Genomic DNA, 18,207 nt, shown 5'->3' on the forward strand with positions numbered 1-18,207 from the left:
TCGCTCAGCGACCGCGTCCTGCCTCTGACCGGGACCAGAGAAGGGTCCTGCCGGACCTCTGGCAGCCATGCGGCCCTCGGGGCACCCCCCTGCCCACCTTGGGGAGGGGGGACTGGGGGGGTTTGACGGGGGGCTGTTCCCCGAGCCCTACGACAGCTTCATGCGCAGCCACCTGCGCTACTATGGCTACTTCCAAGGTGAGCCCTGGCTACGGCGACGTGGCACCCCCCGGTGCCCCCCCGCCCCCTTTGGGCTGCAGCACTGCTCTCCCCAAGGCCAGAAGATGGGGGGACAGAAGACCCCTGCGGCCCTGGCGGGCCCCTCCGAGCAGCACCCCGACCCCGGCTGCCTGTGGGGTCCTGGGCAGGAGTTGAGCCGTGAGTGAGACCCCGTAGCCCCCCCCCAGCACTGGGAGCTGCCTCCTCTTGGCAACGAGAGCATGGGGTGGGGGAGCCTTCCCCTGCTTTGGAGGGGTGGGTGCTTTTGGGGGGTGTCCCCACCCCAACCTGACCTCTCCCACATCTCGGTTGGAGGCAGGAGTGCACTGGAACCCCTCTGCAGCCCCTCCTGATCTTCCTGGGGGGCTGGAGCCAGCCCCCCACCAGCGCACGTCGGCCCCCTCAGCGCGGCACCGTGGGTCCCCGGGAGAGCCACGGGGTCTCTTCGCCCTCCCCTTGGTGCGGGGCCCCCCACCCGCTCCCCGCTGGCCCATCGAGTGTGAGGTCATCAAGGAGACGATGGAGCACATTGGTGAGGGAGCGCTCCGGCTGGCCCCCTGCCTGCCCCCTGCGCCAGCCCCCGACCCTGCCCAGAGCACCCATTTGTGCCTCCCCCCCCAGAGTGGGTCCCTCCTGAACCAGAGCCCTTCTGCCAGCCTGCGGGCCCCAAGCAGGCCCCGGCCCCCCTTGGCGAGGAGCTGGGCACTGTCGTCTACCACCTCCGCCCAGGTAGCAGGGAGCGGGCAGCACCCCTGGGTGCCCCCTTGGCCTCCCCAGACCCCCATCACTGTCCCTCTGGGCTTCCCCCCGCAGCACCCCGAGGCTTCTGTTTCACCCGCGCTCGGGTTGGGGGGGCCCCGGGGCCCCTCTCCTCACCAGCAGCCGCCTTAGAGGGGCCCCAGGACACCACACTGCTCTTCGAATCGCGCTTCGAGAGCGGCAACCTCCAAAAAGCTGTCAAGGTGTAAGAAAAGGGCCAGGGAGGGGGGGACAAGGAGGGGGCAGCGGTGAGGCCGGGAGCCAGAGCATGGCCCGTCCCACCGTGCAGGGGCCCCTACGAGTACGTGCTGACGCTGCGGCCGGACCTGTACACTGCCAAGCACACCCAATGGTTCTATTTCCGCGTCCAAAACACCCGGCGAGAACCTCTCTACCGCTTCACCATTGCCAACCTGGCGAAGCCCAAGAGCCTCTACGGCAAGGGCATGCGCCCACTGCTCTACTCCCAGCAGGACGCCCAGAGCCGCGGCATTGGCTGGCGCCGCGTCGGCACCGACATCCGCTACTACCAGGGTGGTGGTGGCGGGGAGGAACCGGCTGCCTTCTGCCTTTCCTGGACAACACGTTTCCCCCACGACGGCGATACCTGCTTCTTTGCTCACTCCTACCCCTACACCTACTCCGACCTGCAGCGCTACCTGCGGGCACTGGCGGGCGACCCGGTGCGCTCGCAGTACTGTGCGGTGCGGGCGCTGTGCCGCAGCTTGGCCGGCAACACCGTCTACTTGCTGACCATCACCAGCCCGGCCGGCGCAGCGGCGGCCAAGCGGGTGGTGGTGCTGAGCGCCCGCGTGCACCCTGGGGAGAGCGGTGGCTCCTGGGCCATGCGGGGTTTCCTCGATTTCCTCCTCAGCGCCCACCCCGATGCCTGGCTCCTGCGCCGGCTCTTTGTCTTCAAGGTGGTGCCCATGCTCAACCCTGATGGGGTGGTGGTGGGCAACTCCCGCTGCTCCTTGGCTGGCCGTGACCCCAACAGGGCTTACGGCACGGCGCTCCGCGGCTCCTTCCCTGGCGTGTGGCACCTGCGGGCTATGGTCGAGAGGTGAGGTGGCGGGGGGTGACGGGGAGCCGGCAGGACGGTGCCACTCCCGTGGCGGTGCCAGTGGCCTTATCTTGATGCACGCAGGGTGCTGGCGGAGCGGGAGGTGGTGCTGTACTGCGACTTCCATGGGCACAGCCGGAAGAACAACGTCTTCATGTACGGCTGTGACGGCGGCGGGGCTGGACTGCGGCTGCACCAGCGCGTCTTCCCCCTGATGCTGAGCAAAAATACCCCTGACAAGGTGGGACGCTCAGAGCCGGGGAACGGCGTCTTCGCCGCGCTTCATGGTGACACCAGACGGTGATGCGGGGCGTCCTGGCGGGGGGATGTGCTGACCCCAGGGCCGGCCCCAGTTCTCCTTCCCCAGTTGCAAGTTTAAGGTGCAGAAGAGCAAAGCGGGGACGGGCAGGGTCGTCATGTGGCGCATGGGCGTCTCCAACAGCTACACGCTGGAGGCAGCTTTCGGGGGCTCCACGCTGGGTGAGGCGCTGCCGCTGGCCAGGGATGCCGGTGTCGGGGGTGCTGGTGGGCGGGCAGTCCCCGCGTTGGGATGCTGCCGCTTGTTTTGTTGTCCCTTGTCCCCTCCAGGCGGGAGGAACTCGCACTTCACTGTGGAGGATCTCAAGGCACTGGGCTACCACCTCTGCGACACCCTGCTCGACTTCTGTGACCCCGATCCAGCCAAGGTGGGCCGGCAGCCCGGACTGCAGCACCCAGGCCAGTCCCGGTGCTAGAGGGAGGCTGCGGTGACGCTGGCTCCATCCCGCAGTTCCAGCAGTGCCTGGTGGAGGTGGATGTGCTGCTGCGGCAGCGGCTAGGCCGGGAGCTGGGATCTGGCAGCGGCTGGAGCAATGTCTCCCCTTCGGAGCTTGAGTCCAGGTATGACCCAGCCACACTGCCCCGCTGACCCTGCAGCGCCGGTGGGGGCTGCAGGTGGTTGTCTCCCCCACACAGCACCAGCGGCTCCGACAGCTCCGTGTCCGACGGGCCCCCGGCTCCCCTCCACGGGCCAGCCCAGCCGGTGAGTCCCCGGGTGCCGCCATTTTCGGGGCAGAAGGGACAAAGCGCCAGGGAGGTGCGAGGTGTCAGGGGTGCAGACGCCCCGGCACCGTTTTGCCATCCGGCACAGCTGGAGCAACCGAGGAGGAAGCGGCTGCGGAGCCGGAGAGCGAGGAATGCCCTGCGCCAGACAAACACTCTCTGCCAGAGCCATGCCAGCGTCCCGGTGAGCCTGGGCCCACCAGCACGGTCCACCCTGTCTCAGAGGGGACAGTCCTGCAGGGACACTTGTCCCCGGTGCTGTCCTAGCGGGTATAACCCCTCTTCTGTGACCCTTAAGCCGCCTGTCCCTGGCACCCGGAGGGGAAGCAGCGTGGCAGGAGAGAAGCCTGGAGCTGGCTGTGGTGTGACCTTTGCCTGCGCAGCGGGAGAGGGAGATGGCCACCACCCCGCCGTGGTGATATCTCAGCCAGACAGTGGCACAAGTGCAGCGTCGCACTGCCAGTCACCGCTGAGCACCCACCACCCCCGTGTCACTGGTGATTCCTCGCAGGATACAGCCCCGGGAGCTGAAATGGGGCTGTTGCAGCAGCGGCGCGAGCAGCCGGGAGGGCAGGCAGCTGCTGCCCGTAGGCACAGGGTCCGGCCCCGCCTCACTGGCCCCAGCAGGTCCTGGCCATCCGCCACTGCCGCACGCTGCTGCGCCTGTGCTCGGGATTAAAGGCAGTGCCGTGGCCAGGCCTCTGTGTGGTGACGCCTGTTTTCATCGTGCCGTCGCTGCCCAGGGGCTTCCCCGTGGCCCCCAGCCCTCCAGCCTGCCCAGAGGCTGTTGCCACCCAGGCCCTGCCACCATGGCAGTGCCTCAGGCCCTGCAGGCTCTCTCACCATGGTGTTATGTCAGGCCCTGTTGCCATGATGTCACCTCAGGCCCCCTTACCATGACATCACATCAGGCCTGCAGGCCACAGAGAGGCCTCAGGCCCCACTGGTGCCGCAGGCCCTGTTACCATGGCGACACCTCAGGCCCTGCAGGCCGCAGTGACGCCTCGGGCCCCGTCGCCACGGTGACGGACCCCCCAGCCCCCCCGCCGCCCCTTCGTTGCCACGGCGACCCAGCCGGGACTCACCCTTCTGGCCGGAAGTGGCCTGAGGGCGCGCCGGAAGTACCGGGGAGCGGAAGCGGAAGCGGCGGCGGTGTCCTTCTGGGCCGTGACGCCGGGGCGGCACCATGGCAGACGCGGCCTCGCAGGTGCTGCTGGGCTCGGGGCTGACCGTGCTCTCGCAGCCCCTCATGTACGTGAAGGTGCTGGTGCAGGTAAGGGGGGGGGGCCGGTAACGGTGAGTTGCGGGGGGGGCGGCACCGGGCCCGGTACCGGCTGCAGGCTGCCTGTTCCCGCCGCAGGTGGGCTACGAGCCGCTGCCGCCCACCCTGGGGAGGAACATTTTCGGGCGCCAGGTCTACCAACTGCCCGGCCTCTTTGCTTACGGTGAGTCTGCCCCGGCGGTGCGATTTCCCTGTGTCCCCCCCGCCCCGCGGGGCCGCTGGTTCCGTGGGGATCCCCCATGGAAAACCGAGGGGGACGGTCCTGTGTGGCCTGAACGGGTCCCCGCTGTCCCCAGCCAAGCACATCGTGAAGGTCGATGGAAGAGCGGGACTCTTCAAGGGCCTCACCCCCCGCCTCTGCTCCAGCGCCATCGGCACCGTCGTGCACAGCAAAGTGCTGCAGGTACGGGGGGGGGACACAAACACACAGGGACACGTCCAGGGGTGGTGGCGGGGGGCTCTGCCGCTGGGAGCTGGGGACGCAAAGACCCCGTGTCACGCTGCTTCGGTGGGGCTGGCACTGGCAGAGCCTCCCCTGTTCTCCATGGCTGCACTGACCCTGCCCTTTGCTCCCCAGCGGTACCAGGAGGCCGAGCAAGCTGAGGTAAGTGTGAGGCTGCTTCCCCCTGGTGAATCCTCCCTCGCCATCTCTCCTTCCTTTCCCCTCTCACTCCCTCCTTCCCGTCTGCCCCCGCAGCTGCGGGTGCTGGGGAGGGAGCAGGGCCTTTTGGGGGGCTGTTCCCCCCCTGATGCTTCTTTCTCTCTCCAGCCAGGAGCCAGCAAGAAGGAGCCCGTGTCCTCGCTGGAGCAGGTCCTTAAGGAGGTGAGGAAAAGGAGGAGGAGGGTGCTGGGGTCCACTCAGGTGGGAGAGGAGCTCGGTACAACACCAGCACCGCCGGGCTCTCTGCTTCCCCCTCCCCCTGACACCCTATTTCTCCCCAGACCTCCCGAGAGATGGTCGCTCGCTCTGCCGCCACGCTCATCACCCACCCCTTTCACGGTAGGTGCCCCCCCGACCCCCCCCCACGCCACCCCATAGCCGGTGTGTGGGCCCAGGGACCCGGGTGACACCCTGGAACGTCCCCATGTCCCTCCCTGACCCCCACGCTGCCTGTCTCTGCCCGCAGTGATCACCCTGCGCTGCATGGTGCAGTTCATTGGCCGCGAGACCAAGTACAGGTATGGGGTGGGGGGGCTGGGGCTGCTGCAGTGAGGGGGGGCTGCCTGTCTGTGGGGTGCCCCCTCTGACCACGCTCTCCTCTTCATCCCCGCCGCAGTGGGACACTAAGCGCCTTCGCCACTATTTACCGAGAAGAGGGTGTCCTGGGCTTCTTCGCGTAAGTGTTGATAACCGGCATCTTGGGGCGGGAGGGGGCACAGTGGGGTGTCTCTCCAAAATCCGCGGGTGTTGCTCCTCGCTCCGTCGCTGCAGCTCTGCTCTGCGCTGGCCTCGGGGTGCACAGTTTCCTGTTCTCCCCTCCCTGGGGGGCTTCCTGGCGCTGATCCGGCAAGCTGCCACCTTATAGCCACCGGCCTTGGGTTGTGTGGGTGACATCTAGTGCCTGGGGACATTAAAAAAGAGCAAAGATTTAGTAGCCATTCTCTGGAAGCACCGGCTGGGGGGTGTTTTGGGTCCCCCTAGCAGCTCCTCTCTGTCAGCCTTTGAGCATCCCCATTCCCAGAGCCAGGGGTTCCCCCTTTGGAGGAACAGCCGCTCCCAAACGGCTTTTCCCTGTCTCTCCGCACGGCCGGATCCGGGTCTGCCCTGGGCTCATGTTCCCGTTGCCTCTTTTCTTTCAGCGGCCTCATCCCCCGGCTCCTTGGGGACATCCTTTCACTCTGGCTCTGCAACATGCTGGCCTACCTCATCAACACGTACGCGCTGGAAAACGGGGTACGGGCTCCGTGCCCTGTTTGGGGGGGGGCGGGTGCTGGGGGAGGCATGGTGACACTGATGGCGCTGAAGGACAGGGGAGGCTCAAGGGACAGTCCAGGGTCACACTTTGGGGTGGCAGCATGGCTCTGGAGGGGGTTGAAGATGACTCTTTTTTTTTCTCCCACAGGTCTCAACTATGACTGAGATGAAGAGCTACTCACAGGCGGTCACTGGAGTGAGTACAGCCCACGTGCGCGCACGTGTGTGTGTACACCCACATGCGTGACCTGCGGGCAGGGAGAAGAGAATTGAATCCTCTTTCCCTGGGGAAACGGTGTGTCCCTGTAATCCTGCCTGTCCTGCAGCTGCTGGGATGCTCCGGAAGGATCAGCCCGCAGGGGAGGGAATACTCCGGGGAGGAGATGCGGGACCCTGCGTGCCCGTGGGCTTACGGCTTTGGCCTTTCCTCCGCGGAGCCTGGCCCCGTGTGAAGCCTGCGGGAAAGGGCATCCTCCTGGGGGTTCCCTGGGTATCTTTTTGGGGTTCGTTCTCTCCCAGGGGAGATCCCTGCAGGGGCCGCTGCCGACCAGCCCTGCTCTCCCTTGCAGTTTTTCGCCAGCATGCTGACCTACCCCTTCGTGCTGGTCTCCAACCTGATGGCTGTTAATAACTGCGGGTGAGTCTGCAGCCGCCCCGGGGCAGGGCTGGTGTGGGTGACAACCGTGTCCTTCTGTGCGTAACAACCGTGTTCCTCTGCGCCTGATCAGCTCCCGGTTAGCAACAAGGTTTTAAACTCCTGCTGGGGTTGATCCCTCAGTGGTAGCACTGCGGTGGGGGGGAGCCTGGCCTTGAAAGGGCCATTTTGGGGTTCAGCCCAGCGCGGAGCTGCGGAGGGGATGGGTCCTACCCCACCAGCTTGGCCCTGGGTGGAAATAATTCCCCGTGGGTCTCCTCTCCCTCCCCCAGGCTGGCCGGGGGCCTCCTACCCTACGCACCCACCTACTCCTCCTGGCTGGACTGCTGGGGTCAGCTACACAGGGAGGTAAGTAGCCGTAGCCAGGCAGTGCCGGGATGCCGCCTGGCCACCGAGAAAAGGCGGGTGGGAGGCCTGTGGGGTTTGGGGCGGGCTGCAGCGGGGCTCGGGGTAGCCCTGACTCACCCTCCGGTCGCCATCTTCCCACTTCCAGGGCAACATGAGCCGAGGGAACAGCCTGTTTTTCCGCAAGGTGCCCGCAGGGAAGCGATACGTGTGGGAGGAGAGGAGGTTTCGCTGAAGCTGGAGCCAAGAGGGGAGTTGTGAAGCCGATGTGGGGCTCTGCAGACAAAGAATTATGAGAGAGTGGTGATTTCTATACAGTTTTTTTAAAATCATTTAATGCTGAGAGATGAACGTGGACGTCTGAGAGTGTCTGTCGTGGGGCTGGGGGCTTCCTGGGGGTTGCTGGCCCTTGTCCAGCATTCCTTCCCCGATCCAACCACCTTAGCAATGTCCCTGTATTCCCTACATATTCCCTGTATTCCCTGTTCTTCACTCGACCCCAACACAGCACACTGGATCCGTCCCACGAGCCATCATCCCAGCTGTCCTTCTGTCCCCCCTTCTTTTAAAGACCGGTTGTACCAGTGTCACAGTCCAACTAGCTGAGGGGCTGCCGCCAGCCTGGGTGGGGTTGGAGGTGGCTTGTTAATGGCTGTGGCTAATTGTGGAGTGGTGGCAGAGCCCTGGGAGGAGACCGCAGTCGGGCGTGCCTCAGTTTCCCCTCCCTCTCGGGGCTGTAGCAGTGGGGGTGGAGATCAGATCGATCCCAGCGTCGGCGGTTTCTGGGCGCAGCACCCATGGGGGTGTCACAGCACCTCCGGGCATGAGGGGACAGGCGGCTGATGACAGGGGGAGGGATGGTGACATGGCTGGGCTGTGAAAAGAGGGGGGCGAGGGGTTGCACACGCGGCGGGGTGGTTGCACACCCAGGGACAGGGTTGTGCACCTGGGGGGGAAGGTGCTTGCACACCCTGCAGGAGGGTTGCACAGCTGGAGAGGGGGTCACACACCTGGTGGGAGGGCTGCACACCCAGACAAGAGGTTATTGCACATGTGGGAGGGTACAAAGCTGGGTGGTGGGTTGCACACCTGCCAGGGGTTGTTCCACACTCGGTGTGGTTGTTGCACACCTGGTGGGGGCTGTTGCACACCCAGCAAAAGGGTTGCATGGCTGGAGCTGGGCTTGCACACCTGGCAGGGGTGGTTGCACACCTGATGGGGTTGTTGCACACCCAGCAAAAGAGTTGCATGGTTGGAGCCGGGCTTGCACACCCTTTGGGGGTAGGTTGCCCACCCAGCAGAGGTGGTTGCCCACCCAGGGAGAGGGTTGCACACCCGGCGGAGGCGTTGCGCCCCGGGCGGGGCCGTCCCACAGCCGTTGTAGGCGGAGCCGGGGGCGGTCGGTCCCGGATGTCCTTCCCCCCCCCCCCCCGCCCCTCTCCAGGGCCAGCGTCATGGCGGAGCCGGGGACGGGCGGCGGCGGGGGGGGGTTGTTGAGCAGCGGGAGCGAGCGGCGGTGCCGGGCGCGGCTGGCGGCGGGGGGGCGGCGGGGGACGGCGGCCGCGGCGGCGGCGGCGGTGCTGGTGCCGCTGTGCTCGGTGCGGGGCCGCCCCGCGCTGCTCTTCACGCTGCGCTCCCGCCGCCTGGGCGGGCCCCACAGCGGTGACGTCAGGTACCGGCGGCAGGGAGAGAGTACCGGGACCGACACCCCCCCTTCCCCCCCGCCATGACGGTGCTATTGTCTCTTGCAGTTTCCCCGGGGGGCGGCGGGATCCGGGGGACGGTGACTCGGTGGCCACGGCGCTGCGGGAAACGCGGGAGGAGCTGGGGCTGGCGCTGGGACCCCCGAGCGTCTGGGGACAGCTACGGGCGCTGCCCGACCTGGTACCGGGTGACAAGGACAGGGGGACGCGGCGGGGGGGGGGGGAGCGGAGTGGCTGGGGACACCCAGGACACAAGGGCAGGGTAGCAGGGACACGGGTGACAAGGGTTCAGGGGGACAGAGACACGGATGACAAGGACAACTGGGGGACAGGGACACGGGTGACAAGGGTTTGAGGGACCAAGGACATGAGTGACAAGGGTTCAGGGGGACAGCGACATGGGTGACAAAGGTTCAGGGGGACAGAGACATGGGTGACAAGGGTTTGAGGGGCCAAGGACACGGGTGACAAGGGTTCAGGGGGACAGGGACATGGGTGACAAGGGTTTGAGGGGACAAGGACACAGGGCGCTGGCTGCAGGCCTGTTGGGTGACAGGCAATGGATGTCTGGGGGTTAAGGTGGGCGGGTGATACTCTAGGGAGGGGTTGTCACCCTGTCCCTGTCTGATACACCTCCCAGCAGGGACAGATGGTGGCCCCCGTGGTGGCCAACCTGGGGCCCCTGGAGGACTTGACGCTGACCCCCAACCCCGATGAGGTGGGTGACCCCGCACCGGCCGCGTCCCCTCCCTGGGATGCTCAACCCCTTTCCCGGTGACACCAACAGTCCCAGTCACCCCCTTCCTCGGTGACACTGACAGTCTCGGTCACCCCCTTGCCGCCTGTATTGGCAGGTGGAGGAGGTCTTCACCATGCCCCTGGCTCACCTCCTGCGGGAGGAGAACCAGGGCTACACCCACTTCCGCACTGCCGGCCGCTACAGCTACACCCTGCCCGTCTTCCTCAACGGCCCCCACAAGGTGTGGGGGCTGACGGCCATCATCACCGAGCTCACCCTGGAGCTGCTGGCACCTGACCACTATCGCCTGAAAACCCACGCGCCACGCCGCAGCTCCACGGTCTGACGCGGGAGGGGACAGGGTGGCTCCCAGCCTCTTTTTTTTGGGGGGGGGGGGGGGGGGTGTGTGTACAGGCGGAGCTCTCCCCAGCTTGTTTTCATCTGCCTGTAGCCCAGCCTCGCCACACAGGCAAGGAAGGGGCTGCGGTGGGGAAACTACACCGACCCCCTCGCTGTTGGTACTGCTGCCTATGGGTGATGTCACCCGCTGTGATTGAGTAAAAAAAAAGCAACGTTTGGATCCACTTGTGCCACAGCCTCCAAGTCATGGAGCGTGGGGTCTCATGAAAAGCCACGATCCCCCCTCTGGGGGGATCCAGACCGTGGCTGCGTGATCCCCCAATCCCTAGGGATCCCCCTGATCCCTGGGGATCCCCTGCTTCCAGGGACACAGGACCCAGAGCCACCCCCCACCGCGACCGTTCCTTCCCACCATTTTCTATCTGCCACTTGCTCCTGCCCCTCTCCAGCAAAGAGGAGCCCGTCAGCACAGCAGCGTTTAATGAGGACCCCTCAACGCAGCCCCAGAACCTGCTGCGAGAAGCCCCCCACCCCCAAGAAGCCCCCCTCCAGCAGGAAACGGCAGGGCCACTGCCACCAGCAGCCCTTGCTCTGTTGCTGGCTCCTCACGCTGAGGCCGCTCGGGCTTTGACCTCCCCGTAGCGCCGCATCCTCTCCTCCAGCTCAGGACGGAAATGGCGGATGAGGCCCTGCGCAGAGCAAAGCAGATAGGTTAACGGGGTGGGGAAAAGCTGCCCACCACCCCCAAACACCCTCCCACCAGCCCCAAATCCCCCCCCACCTGCACAGGCCAGGCCGCGCCGTCGCCTAGGGCGCAGATGGTGTGGCCCTCGATCTGTTTGCTGATCTCCCACAGCGCGTCAATCTCGGCTGCCTGCGCATTGCCCTGCACGAACCGCGCCATGACCTTGTTCATCCAGTCGACACCTGCGGGGATGGGAAAGCCGTCAGGGACCCACAGTGTGCCCCCCCCCGCCAACTTCCCTCCTCACCCCACATTCCCCCCAATCCCTGCTCACCTTCTCGGCACGGGGTGCACTGCCCGCAGCTCTCATGCTTGTAAAACTCGATGAGGCGAGCGATGGCTTTAACGACGTCAGTCTGGGGAGGGAGAGGAGGGTGAGGACCCTGCCATGGCACAGGGGGGGGCCGGGGAGGGGGGCTCCTCCCTTACCGATTTGTCCATGACAATGACAGCGGCTGTGCCAAGCCCGCTCTGCGCCTGCACCAGGGAATCGAAGTCCATCAGCACGGTCTCACACACCGATTTGGGGAGCAGCGGTGTGGAAGAGCCCCCCGGGATGACAGCCAGCAGGTTGTCCCAGCCCCCACGGACACCGCCTGCCAGAGAGAGGGGGACAGCACGGGCTGAGCTAGGCCCAGCGCCGACCCGGTGTGGTGCATCGGGGCGGCCTGTGGCGCTCACCAGCATGTTTCTCGATGAGCTCCTTCAGTGGCACTGACATCTCCTCCTCCACGGTGCAGGGGTTGTTGACATGACCAGAGATGTTGAAGAGTTTCGTCCCCGAGTTGCGTTCCCGCCCGAAGCCAGCGAACCAGGTGCCCCCCCGCCGGCAGATAGTGGGGGCCACGGCCACTGTCTCCACGTTAGCCACCGTGGTGGGGCACCCGAAGACACCTGGAAGCAGTAGGAGCTCTCACCAGCTGCTTCATCCCCGCAGCAGGATGGCAGCCTTGGGACAACTGGTTTTGTCCGGTCACCGCCATTTTGTCCCACTCTCAAGCGACAGCTAGAAATTAAGGCTCGTGTTGCCAAGAGCTGGGAGAACCGGGGACATACCCACGTCGGCGGGGAAGGGGGGCTTCAGGCGCGGCTTGCCCTGCTTGCCCTCGATGGACTCAATCAGGGCCGTCTCCTCGCCACAAATGTAGGCTCCAGCTCCCCGCACCACGAACACATCGAAGGCGTACCCCGAGCCACAGGCATCCTGCCCCAGCAGCCCAGCCTCGTAGGCTTCCCGGATGGCTACCTGCAGCAGAGAGGGGCGAGTGGGTCTGGGGGTTCCCTCTTCCCAATAGTAGGGTGTCCCCTGTCCCCCCCACCATCCCTGCCGCTCACCTGCAGGTTGGAGGCCTCATTGTAGAACTCACCGCGGATGTAGATGTAGGCGGCGCGGGCGCCCATGGCGCGCCCTGCCACCAGGCACCCCTCCACCAGCTTGTGGGGGTCGTGGCGCATGATCTCCCGGTCCTTACAGGTGCCTGGCTCCCCCTCATCTGCGTTTACCACCAGGTACTTTGGCCTGGGGGGGGTGGGCAGGCACCATCACAGCCAGGCTCCCCACAGGGAAGGGGGCTGCAGCGGTGCCGGTACCGGTCTCACCTGCCATCCGGGGGCTTGTTCATGAAGCTCCATTTGAGGCCGGTGGGGAAACCAGCACCGCCGCGGCCACGCAGCCCTGAGGCCTTGATCTCGCCGAGGATCCAGTCCACCCCCTTGAGCAGGATCTCCTTCGTCTTGTACCAGTCTCCGCGGCGCAGGGCGCCCTGCAGCCTGCGGGCAGGGCTCTGCCGGTAGCACCGGGACGGGCCGCACCGGGACCCACCCGCTGCCCCGCCCCCGGTTACTCACCTCCAGTCGTGCCGCCCGTAGAGGTTGGTGAAGATCCGGTCCTCGTCCCGCAGCGACCCGAACTGCGTCTTCTTGGGCGCCGTCTGCGGGGAGACACGGACTCAGCATCGGTAATACCGGTGTACCGGACGGACCCATCCCGGATCGCCCCAGCGCTCCCCCCTCACGTCCCCGCTCACCGAGAAGGAGGCGGCGGGCAGGCGCCGCAGCGCCAGCAGCTGCCGGGCAGCCATGACGGGGTGGCCACCGGCACCGGGACCACCGTCACCTTCAGGCGCCCCTGCAGCGTCGCGCCGGCCGTGACGTCAGCGGCGAGCGCCGCGCAACACCGACGCCACCGCGCGGAGCCATGGCGGAGGGCGGGGCGTAGTCACACGGCGGCGGGGGTGGGCGGGACGTAGCGCGGGATGGGCGTGTCCCCACCGAGGGGGCGTGGCCAGGCTGGCGCCGCGCCCGCGCTGCCACGTGCCCCGTGCCCGGGCGCGGGTCGGGTTTCGGCAGCTGAAACCGGAGGCCCCCGCCCGCCCCCCCCGGTGCCCCCCGGGGCGCCCCACACCGACACCCCCTTCCAGCACCCCGGGGGGGTGGCTGTGCTGCTCTGCCCCAGCCCCCTCAATGGGTCCCGGTCTCCCCTAGCCGCTCCCTGGTTTGGGGCCATGTGTCGTCCCCCCCACGCCGCCGGTGGTGGCCTCGTCCCGGCGAGGGAGCAGGACCGGGGCGAGCGCTGGGCCCCAGGGATCCGGTTTCCCTCCTGTCTGGCCCCGGGGGTGGGGAGCAGGGGCTGGCAGCAGGCTGGGGAGACAGGCAGCATGTTCTTCTTCTTCCGCGGGCCCCAGCGGCGGGGGGCCAGTAGCCCCGCGACCCCCTCTTACCGGGCCACCTCCCGCGGCCCTGGCAAACGGGGCAACCGCTGCCTCCGCCTGGCCCCGCAACGTGGGGGGCAGGGGGCCTCCAGCACCCCGGGACGGTCGAGCCACAGCGGCACATCCCCCACAGAGAGCCAGTGGGCTGCCGAGGAGCCGGGGTCCCTGCTGCCCCCCACTTTTGGGCAGGTAACCGGCGGCGGGGCGGGGGGGTGAGGGTTGGGGTACGGCAGAGCTGAGGAGGGGGGCCCGAGTGCCCTCACCGGGAGGCTGGGGAACAGCTGGGCGGCTCCCCACATCTGGAGCAGGGAATAATCCGAGGGATTATGTGTGTGTGTGGCGTGTGTTGTTCCCCCCCCTCGCCTGCCCTGCATATATCCTCAGATATTCCATAAAAAACCTCAAATCCCCACGCAGCCACAGCCGTTATCGCCCCCCCCGTGGCCCCGGCCCTGGCTTGCCCCGGAGGGGTGGCAACCCCCAGGACTGCACCAGCCGGGCCCCCGGGGCCAGGCATGCCCTGCGGCACGGGGGCTACCGCTAGCCATGGGCAACTGCACCAAGACCCCTGAGCGGAGGCTCCCCAAGGTAAGGCCAGCCCGGGAGGGCAGCAGAGGGGGGGAGCCCTGGCGTGGCCACCCCCCCCCCATCACTCCCGCTCTACCCGCAGGACGGGAAGTCACGCTCTGGCCCCCCAGTCCCCGGTGATCCCGAGGAGGTGGCGGAATCTCCCCCGTTGCAGAGCTACTCGGTGCTGCAGGGGCTGGTGGGGCCGGCCTGCATCTTCTTGCGGCAGAGCATCGCCATTACCCAGCTGGTACGTGCTCCCCCCCCCCGCGCCGCCTCTTCTTCCCCATGCGCCTGCTGTGCCAGACACTGCGCTGCCAGTTGCCGCTTGCCACCCGTGAGCCGGTGGGGGATTTGGGGCAGGAGGGGAAGGACTCCACTTTCGGCTCTTCCCGCTTTTTCTTTCTCAGGACCGAGACCTGCGGTCTGAGGAGATTGAAGGTGAGGTGCTGTGTCCCTTGGGGCTTTGGGGGGGGGGGGGCTTTGCCCTGGTTGTGAGCTCCCCCGGTTGCGGTGCCGGCGGTGATGCCGCGCTGCCCGCAGAGCTGAAGCAAGCCTTCCGGGAGTTCGACAAAGACCACGACGGGTACATCAGCTACAAGGACCTGGGCGAGTGCATGCGGACCATGGGCTACATGCCCACTGAGATGGAGCTCATCGAGCTGTCCCAGCAGATCAGTACGTGGCGGGGGGGCCCCTCTGCCCTGCTGGCAGCCGGACAAGCTCCCGGTGATCCCTGTCCCCCCGCTTTGGTGACACCCCGCTTCTCCTGCAGCTGGGGGCAAGGTGGATTTTGATGATTTTGTGGAGCTGATGGGCCCTAAAATGCTGGCAGAGACAGCGGACATGATTGGGATCAAGGAGCTGCGTGACGCCTTCCGTGAGGTGAGGGGACGGGGCTGGGGGGACAGCCTAGGCGCGGGCAGGCCGGCAGGTTGCCGGCACGCCAAGGGCAGCCATTGCCGACAGGCGCTTGCCCCGCAGTTCGACACCAACGGGGACGGGCAGATCAGCATGGCAGAGCTGCGGGAGGCCATGCGCAAGCTGCTGGGACAGCAGCTCAACTACCGGGAGGTGGACGAGATCCTCAAGGATGTGGATCTCAATGGGGACGGCCTGGTGGACTTCGAAGGTAAGGGCTTGGGAGGGGGCTGGGAACATCCCCAGGAATATTCGGGATGTTTTGTACGTGTTTTCCTGCCGGCAGAGTTTGTGCGAATGATGTCGCGCTGAGGGCAGCACGTGCCAACACGGGACCCGAGCCCCTGCCGTGCCTTACAAAGAGGAGGGGGCCACGGAGGAGACACCCAGCTCCGGCTGTTGTGGTGGGGGCCGTGCCAGTGCAGCGCAGTGCCCGAGCCTGGGGCAAGGCTCTCGCTTCTTCAGCGCCGGAGGTGCTCAGACTCATCCTTGGCCGCACGCCTGCCTGGCTGCCGAGGTCTAACCACGGCGCAGGGCGCCGGGGCCGAGGCCGGGCCCCTTTTCGGCACAGACTTGGGAGGCATTGGCCACTCTCACCTTGATTTCTGCTCCCTGCCTTGACCTCACCCCACCTGCTGTTCCCCAAAACTCAAAACGCACCGGTCCGCTCTCCTCCAGCTGCACCCCAGCTTTGCCAGCTCATCTCTTCATCCTTCATTTTGACCCCCATACCCAACGCCGAGCCCTTCATGTTGACCCCGCTCCCTCCACGCTGTGATTTAGGGCTGACCCTACGGCGTAACTTGCCACCTCTCCCTCCATTACCACCGTTTGAGCTCAGACCTACCCCAGACCCTGCTCTGTCCTGCCCCGCAAGGGTCGGGCATCCTTCTGCTTTCGGGGCTGTGGATGCTCTGTCTGGTCCCCAACACAGAGGAGACTCCTCAGGGCTTCAGCACCCCCCGGCCAGGACATCCTTGAGGAAAAAAAACGGGAATAAAGTGTTGCTGTTCTCCACCCGGGAGCGCAGATGGGAGGTGGAGAGGTGCACTGCAGGCAGGGCCGGATCCCCGCCCTGGGGGGGACAGTTTGGGGTAGTTTTTGCACATGTTAGTTAAAGAAATCCTCTGCTTCCGCGTTACGCACCCCACCTGGGGGGCAGGGTGAGGGGGGTGTGTTTGAACAGATGTATTTTTTCAATCTTTGCCCTTTTGAAATTAAAAACTCTCTACGGACTTTTGTTTGTCTTTTGAGTTTAAATAGAATTTGCTCTCTCCACGCTTGTCCCCCCACCACTCGCTGCCCCCCGCCCACCGTGTCTCCCCACGGCAGGAGCCCCGCAGTGAGGGCCGCACTGGGCCCAGGGAGGGCCCTGCCCGTCCACCCCGCAGGGAGCCGGGACCCCCCGGCACCCCCTCACCTGCGCAGGCCTGGGGCTGTGGGGGCGGCCCAGGGTCCCCCAGGGCCGCGGTTCCCCTCAGCGGAGGCCGCCGAAGCCCGGTGGAGGCGGTACCGGGGGTCGCAGCGGCCGAGCCCCTCCGCTCCCTTCCCGCCCTCTCTCCTGAGGGGATGAGGCAGCGCGAGGAGGGGGGGGAAGGGGCGGAGCCGACGCCGCGTGTCTCCACGGTGACTGGAGGCGGGCGGCGGCGTGATGACGTCGGCGCGGCGTCGCGCAGCAGCGTCATCAGGGCGAGCGGCAGCGGTAGCGGTAGAGGGGGGCGGCCGGGTCAGGCCAGGCCAGGCCGCGGCGGGCCCTGCGCAGCGGAACCGCGCCGCTCTCCCCGGTTCGGGGCTGGTTGGGTCCGTGGGGTTGAGCTGAGAAGCGGCGGCGGCAGCAAAACCAACGGGTGGGGAGGTGGGGGCGGGGGGGGAGCGCGGGGGCCGCTCACCGACCCCCGCCGCCCTCCAGGGATCCGGGAGCGGCGGGCGGGCGGCTGTTGGGGATGTCCTACAAGCCCATCGCTCCCGCCCCCGCTACCCCCGGAGCCGCCAGTGCCAGCCCCGCCCCACCGGGGCCCGGGGCACCGCCCGCCGGTGAGCACCCCCCCACCCCGGTAACCGCGGGGGGGGGGGGGCAGGGTGTGTACGAAGGAAGGGGAAGGGAAGGTGAAGGGGCGGAGGAGGGGGGGGGTGCAGCCGGTAACCCTCCGTTTCCTGTAGCCACGAGTGTCCCGTCGCCCTCCGGCTCCGTCCCCGGCGCCGCCGCCCCTTTCCGGCCCCTCTTCAATGACTTCGGGCCGCCGTCCATGGGCTACGTGCAGGTGAGGCGCGGGGCGGCGGTGAGGCGCGGGGCGGCGGCGGGGCCGGGGGCGGCGGGGCCGGTCCTCAGCCCCTCCGTGTCCCCTTTCCCCGCCATCTCCGCAGGCGATGAAGCCCCCCGGGGCTCAGGGCTCGCAGAGCACCTACACCGACCTGCTCTCCGTCATCGAGGAGATGGGGAAGGAGATTCGGCCCACCTACGCCGGCAGCAAGAGTGCCATGGAGCGGCTGAAGCGGGGTACGGGAGTGGGGGGGACACCGGCTGGTCCCCAGCCCTGTGTGCCCGGGGGTCTACTACCCCGCGGGGGGGGGGTGTGTGAATTGGAGCAGGATGGCCAGGGGGAGGGTGGAGGCTGATGTGGGGTGTCCCTTTGCTTCTTCCCACAGGCATCATCCACGCCCGGGCGCTGGTCAGGGAGTGCCTGGCAGAGACAGAGCGAAATGCCCGCACGTAACGGCTGCTGTCACCTGGGACCCTCACCCCGGGATCCCCGGTGTCCCTGCCCCACTGGTGGGGGGGGGGGGGGGGGCTGCTGTGCTGCCCACTCCCTGCCCCCCCCCCCCCACCCTGCGCTCTCTGCTCTCTTTATAAATGCGTGTTTTTATAAATAAAGGACATGGTTGGGACTCTGCCTCAAGCTGCGTCCCTGCAGCAGCAGGGGAGGGAGTGGTGGGTGCTGGGGTGACCGTGGGGACTCGGTGGTGACAGGGGGACACGGGGGGGATGTGGGGGGGGGATGTCGGTGCACCGGGGAAGGGCCGGGATGGGGAAGGGCTTAGAGCCACTCTGGGGCGGGGGGTGTGTGTGTGTGTATGTGTGTGATGTGTGTCCCGGAGCTGTGACAGGGCTGAGAGGTGCAGGAATGAGCAAACCCCTCTTTTAACACTAAAAAAAGGCGCTTTTTTAAAATAAAAACCCCATTT

General features: G+C 66.8%; 6 protein-coding genes across 12 annotated transcripts; 5 read left to right on the plus strand and 1 right to left on the minus strand.

The window, feature by feature from the left end:
- The first annotated feature begins 67 nt into the window (after window positions 1–67).
- On the plus strand, window positions 68–4,113 carry AGBL2 (AGBL carboxypeptidase 2). 6 transcript variants are annotated; one of them, XM_074842107.1, is made up of 10 exons: window positions 68–377; window positions 538–750; window positions 840–947; window positions 1,032–1,182; window positions 1,267–2,040; window positions 2,125–2,281; window positions 2,394–2,520; window positions 2,629–2,726; window positions 2,810–2,919; window positions 2,995–4,113. In XM_074842107.1, exons 1-10 carry the CDS (start codon window positions 68–70, stop codon window positions 3,758–3,760), a joined length of 2,814 nt encoding a protein of 937 aa, XP_074698208.1. In that variant the 3' UTR covers window positions 3,761–4,113. The 6 variants fall into 6 exon arrangements, with proteins under 6 accessions (XP_074698208.1, XP_074698207.1, XP_074698205.1 ...); XM_074842106.1 differs by having other exon boundaries at window positions 840–1,182; window positions 2,394–2,726; window positions 2,995–3,265; window positions 3,380–4,113; XM_074842104.1 differs by having other exon boundaries at window positions 840–1,182.
- Window positions 4,114–4,215: 102 nt separating this feature from the next.
- On the plus strand, window positions 4,216–7,629 carry MTCH2 (mitochondrial carrier 2). The gene is made up of 13 exons (XM_074842166.1): window positions 4,216–4,354; window positions 4,442–4,526; window positions 4,660–4,766; window positions 4,941–4,967; window positions 5,133–5,186; window positions 5,306–5,363; window positions 5,491–5,542; window positions 5,641–5,700; window positions 6,164–6,257; window positions 6,427–6,474; window positions 6,848–6,915; window positions 7,206–7,281; window positions 7,427–7,629. The coding sequence occupies exons 1-13, from the start codon at window positions 4,268–4,270 to the stop codon at window positions 7,511–7,513; spliced, it is 903 nt and encodes a 300-aa protein (XP_074698267.1). The 5' UTR covers window positions 4,216–4,267; the 3' UTR covers window positions 7,514–7,629.
- A 1,088-nt stretch (window positions 7,630–8,717) lies between these two features.
- NUDT8 (nudix hydrolase 8) lies at window positions 8,718–10,300 on the plus strand. Its single transcript, XM_074842184.1, has 4 exons — window positions 8,718–8,950; window positions 9,030–9,162; window positions 9,622–9,699; window positions 9,836–10,300. The coding sequence occupies exons 1-4, from the start codon at window positions 8,733–8,735 to the stop codon at window positions 10,064–10,066; spliced, it is 660 nt and encodes a 219-aa protein (XP_074698285.1). The 5' UTR covers window positions 8,718–8,732; the 3' UTR covers window positions 10,067–10,300.
- A 243-nt stretch (window positions 10,301–10,543) lies between these two features.
- NDUFV1 (NADH:ubiquinone oxidoreductase core subunit V1) lies at window positions 10,544–13,011 on the minus strand. Its single transcript, XM_074842145.1, has 10 exons — window positions 12,853–13,011; window positions 12,674–12,756; window positions 12,425–12,595; window positions 12,161–12,344; window positions 11,882–12,071; window positions 11,507–11,719; window positions 11,255–11,421; window positions 11,100–11,181; window positions 10,862–11,007; window positions 10,544–10,769 (listed from the first exon to the last, which is right to left on the minus strand). The coding sequence occupies exons 1-10, from the start codon at window positions 12,904–12,906 to the stop codon at window positions 10,686–10,688; spliced, it is 1,374 nt and encodes a 457-aa protein (XP_074698246.1). The 5' UTR covers window positions 12,907–13,011; the 3' UTR covers window positions 10,544–10,685.
- Window positions 13,012–13,484: 473 nt separating this feature from the next.
- CABP2 (calcium binding protein 2) lies at window positions 13,485–16,112 on the plus strand. Its single transcript, XM_074842185.1, has 8 exons — window positions 13,485–13,725; window positions 13,954–14,124; window positions 14,207–14,353; window positions 14,514–14,544; window positions 14,647–14,781; window positions 14,879–14,988; window positions 15,088–15,235; window positions 15,311–16,112. Exons 2-8 carry the CDS (start codon window positions 14,083–14,085, stop codon window positions 15,334–15,336), a joined length of 639 nt encoding a protein of 212 aa, XP_074698286.1. The 5' UTR covers window positions 13,485–13,725; window positions 13,954–14,082; the 3' UTR covers window positions 15,337–16,112.
- Window positions 16,113–16,699: 587 nt separating this feature from the next.
- CDK2AP2 (cyclin dependent kinase 2 associated protein 2) lies at window positions 16,700–17,910 on the plus strand. 2 transcript variants are annotated; one of them, XM_074842209.1, is made up of 4 exons: window positions 16,700–16,808; window positions 17,185–17,285; window positions 17,389–17,521; window positions 17,671–17,910. In XM_074842209.1, the coding sequence occupies exons 2-4, from the start codon at window positions 17,271–17,273 to the stop codon at window positions 17,736–17,738; spliced, it is 216 nt and encodes a 71-aa protein (XP_074698310.1). In that variant the 5' UTR covers window positions 16,700–16,808; window positions 17,185–17,270; the 3' UTR covers window positions 17,739–17,910. The 2 variants fall into 2 exon arrangements, with proteins under 2 accessions (XP_074698310.1, XP_074698309.1); XM_074842208.1 differs by lacking the exon at window positions 16,700–16,808 and adding an exon at window positions 16,834–17,058.
- The last annotated feature ends 297 nt before the right edge of the window (window positions 17,911–18,207 follow it).

The sequence above is a fragment of the Strix aluco genome, chromosome 16 (assembly GCF_031877795.1).
Source record: "Strix aluco isolate bStrAlu1 chromosome 16, bStrAlu1.hap1, whole genome shotgun sequence".
NCBI classification, from domain to species: domain Eukaryota; kingdom Metazoa; phylum Chordata; class Aves; order Strigiformes; family Strigidae; genus Strix; species Strix aluco.

Bases quoted from the DNA above. Each gene is read 5' to 3' on its own strand.
- AGBL2 (XM_074842101.1), top strand. From the start codon at position 68: ATGCGGCCCTCGGGGCACCCCCCTGCCCACCTTGGGGAGGGGGGACTG. The intron at 751-839 runs GTGAGGGAGCGC...CTCCCCCCCCAG, and splicing joins GGAGACGATGGAGCACATTG to AGTGGGTCCCTCCTGAACCA. The intron at 1,183-1,266 runs GTAAGAAAAGGG...CCCACCGTGCAG, and splicing joins CTCCAAAAAGCTGTCAAGGT to GGGCCCCTACGAGTACGTGC.
- MTCH2 (XM_074842166.1), top strand. From the start codon at position 4,268: ATGGCAGACGCGGCCTCGCAGGTGCTGCTGGGCTCGGGGCTGACCGTG. The intron at 5,701-6,163 runs GTAAGTGTTGAT...CTTTTCTTTCAG, and splicing joins GGTGTCCTGGGCTTCTTCGC to CGGCCTCATCCCCCGGCTCC. The intron at 6,916-7,205 runs GTGAGTCTGCAG...TCCCTCCCCCAG, and splicing joins ATGGCTGTTAATAACTGCGG to GCTGGCCGGGGGCCTCCTAC.
- NUDT8 (XM_074842184.1), top strand. From the start codon at position 8,733: ATGGCGGAGCCGGGGACGGGCGGCGGCGGGGGGGGGTTGTTGAGCAGC. The intron at 8,951-9,029 runs GTACCGGCGGCA...TGTCTCTTGCAG, and splicing joins CCCCACAGCGGTGACGTCAG to TTTCCCCGGGGGGCGGCGGG. The intron at 9,163-9,621 runs GTACCGGGTGAC...TACACCTCCCAG, and splicing joins TACGGGCGCTGCCCGACCTG to CAGGGACAGATGGTGGCCCC.
- NDUFV1 (XM_074842145.1), bottom strand. From the start codon at position 12,906: ATGGCTGCCCGGCAGCTGCTGGCGCTGCGGCGCCTGCCCGCCGCCTCC. The intron at 11,422-11,506 runs GTGAGCGCCACA...TCTCTCTGGCAG, and splicing joins GCTCATCGAGAAACATGCTG to GCGGTGTCCGTGGGGGCTGG. The intron at 11,182-11,254 runs GTAAGGGAGGAG...CTCCCTCCCCAG, and splicing joins TCATTGTCATGGACAAATCG to ACTGACGTCGTTAAAGCCAT.
- CABP2 (XM_074842185.1), top strand. From the start codon at position 14,083: ATGGGCAACTGCACCAAGACCCCTGAGCGGAGGCTCCCCAAG. The intron at 14,989-15,087 runs GTGAGGGGACGG...CTTGCCCCGCAG, and splicing joins TGCGTGACGCCTTCCGTGAG to TTCGACACCAACGGGGACGG. The intron at 15,236-15,310 runs GTAAGGGCTTGG...TCCTGCCGGCAG, and splicing joins CGGCCTGGTGGACTTCGAAG to AGTTTGTGCGAATGATGTCG.
- CDK2AP2 (XM_074842208.1), top strand. From the start codon at position 16,968: ATGTCCTACAAGCCCATCGCTCCCGCCCCCGCTACCCCCGGAGCCGCC. The intron at 17,286-17,388 runs GTGAGGCGCGGG...CCATCTCCGCAG, and splicing joins CGTCCATGGGCTACGTGCAG to GCGATGAAGCCCCCCGGGGC. The intron at 17,522-17,670 runs GTACGGGAGTGG...TTCTTCCCACAG, and splicing joins CATGGAGCGGCTGAAGCGGG to GCATCATCCACGCCCGGGCG.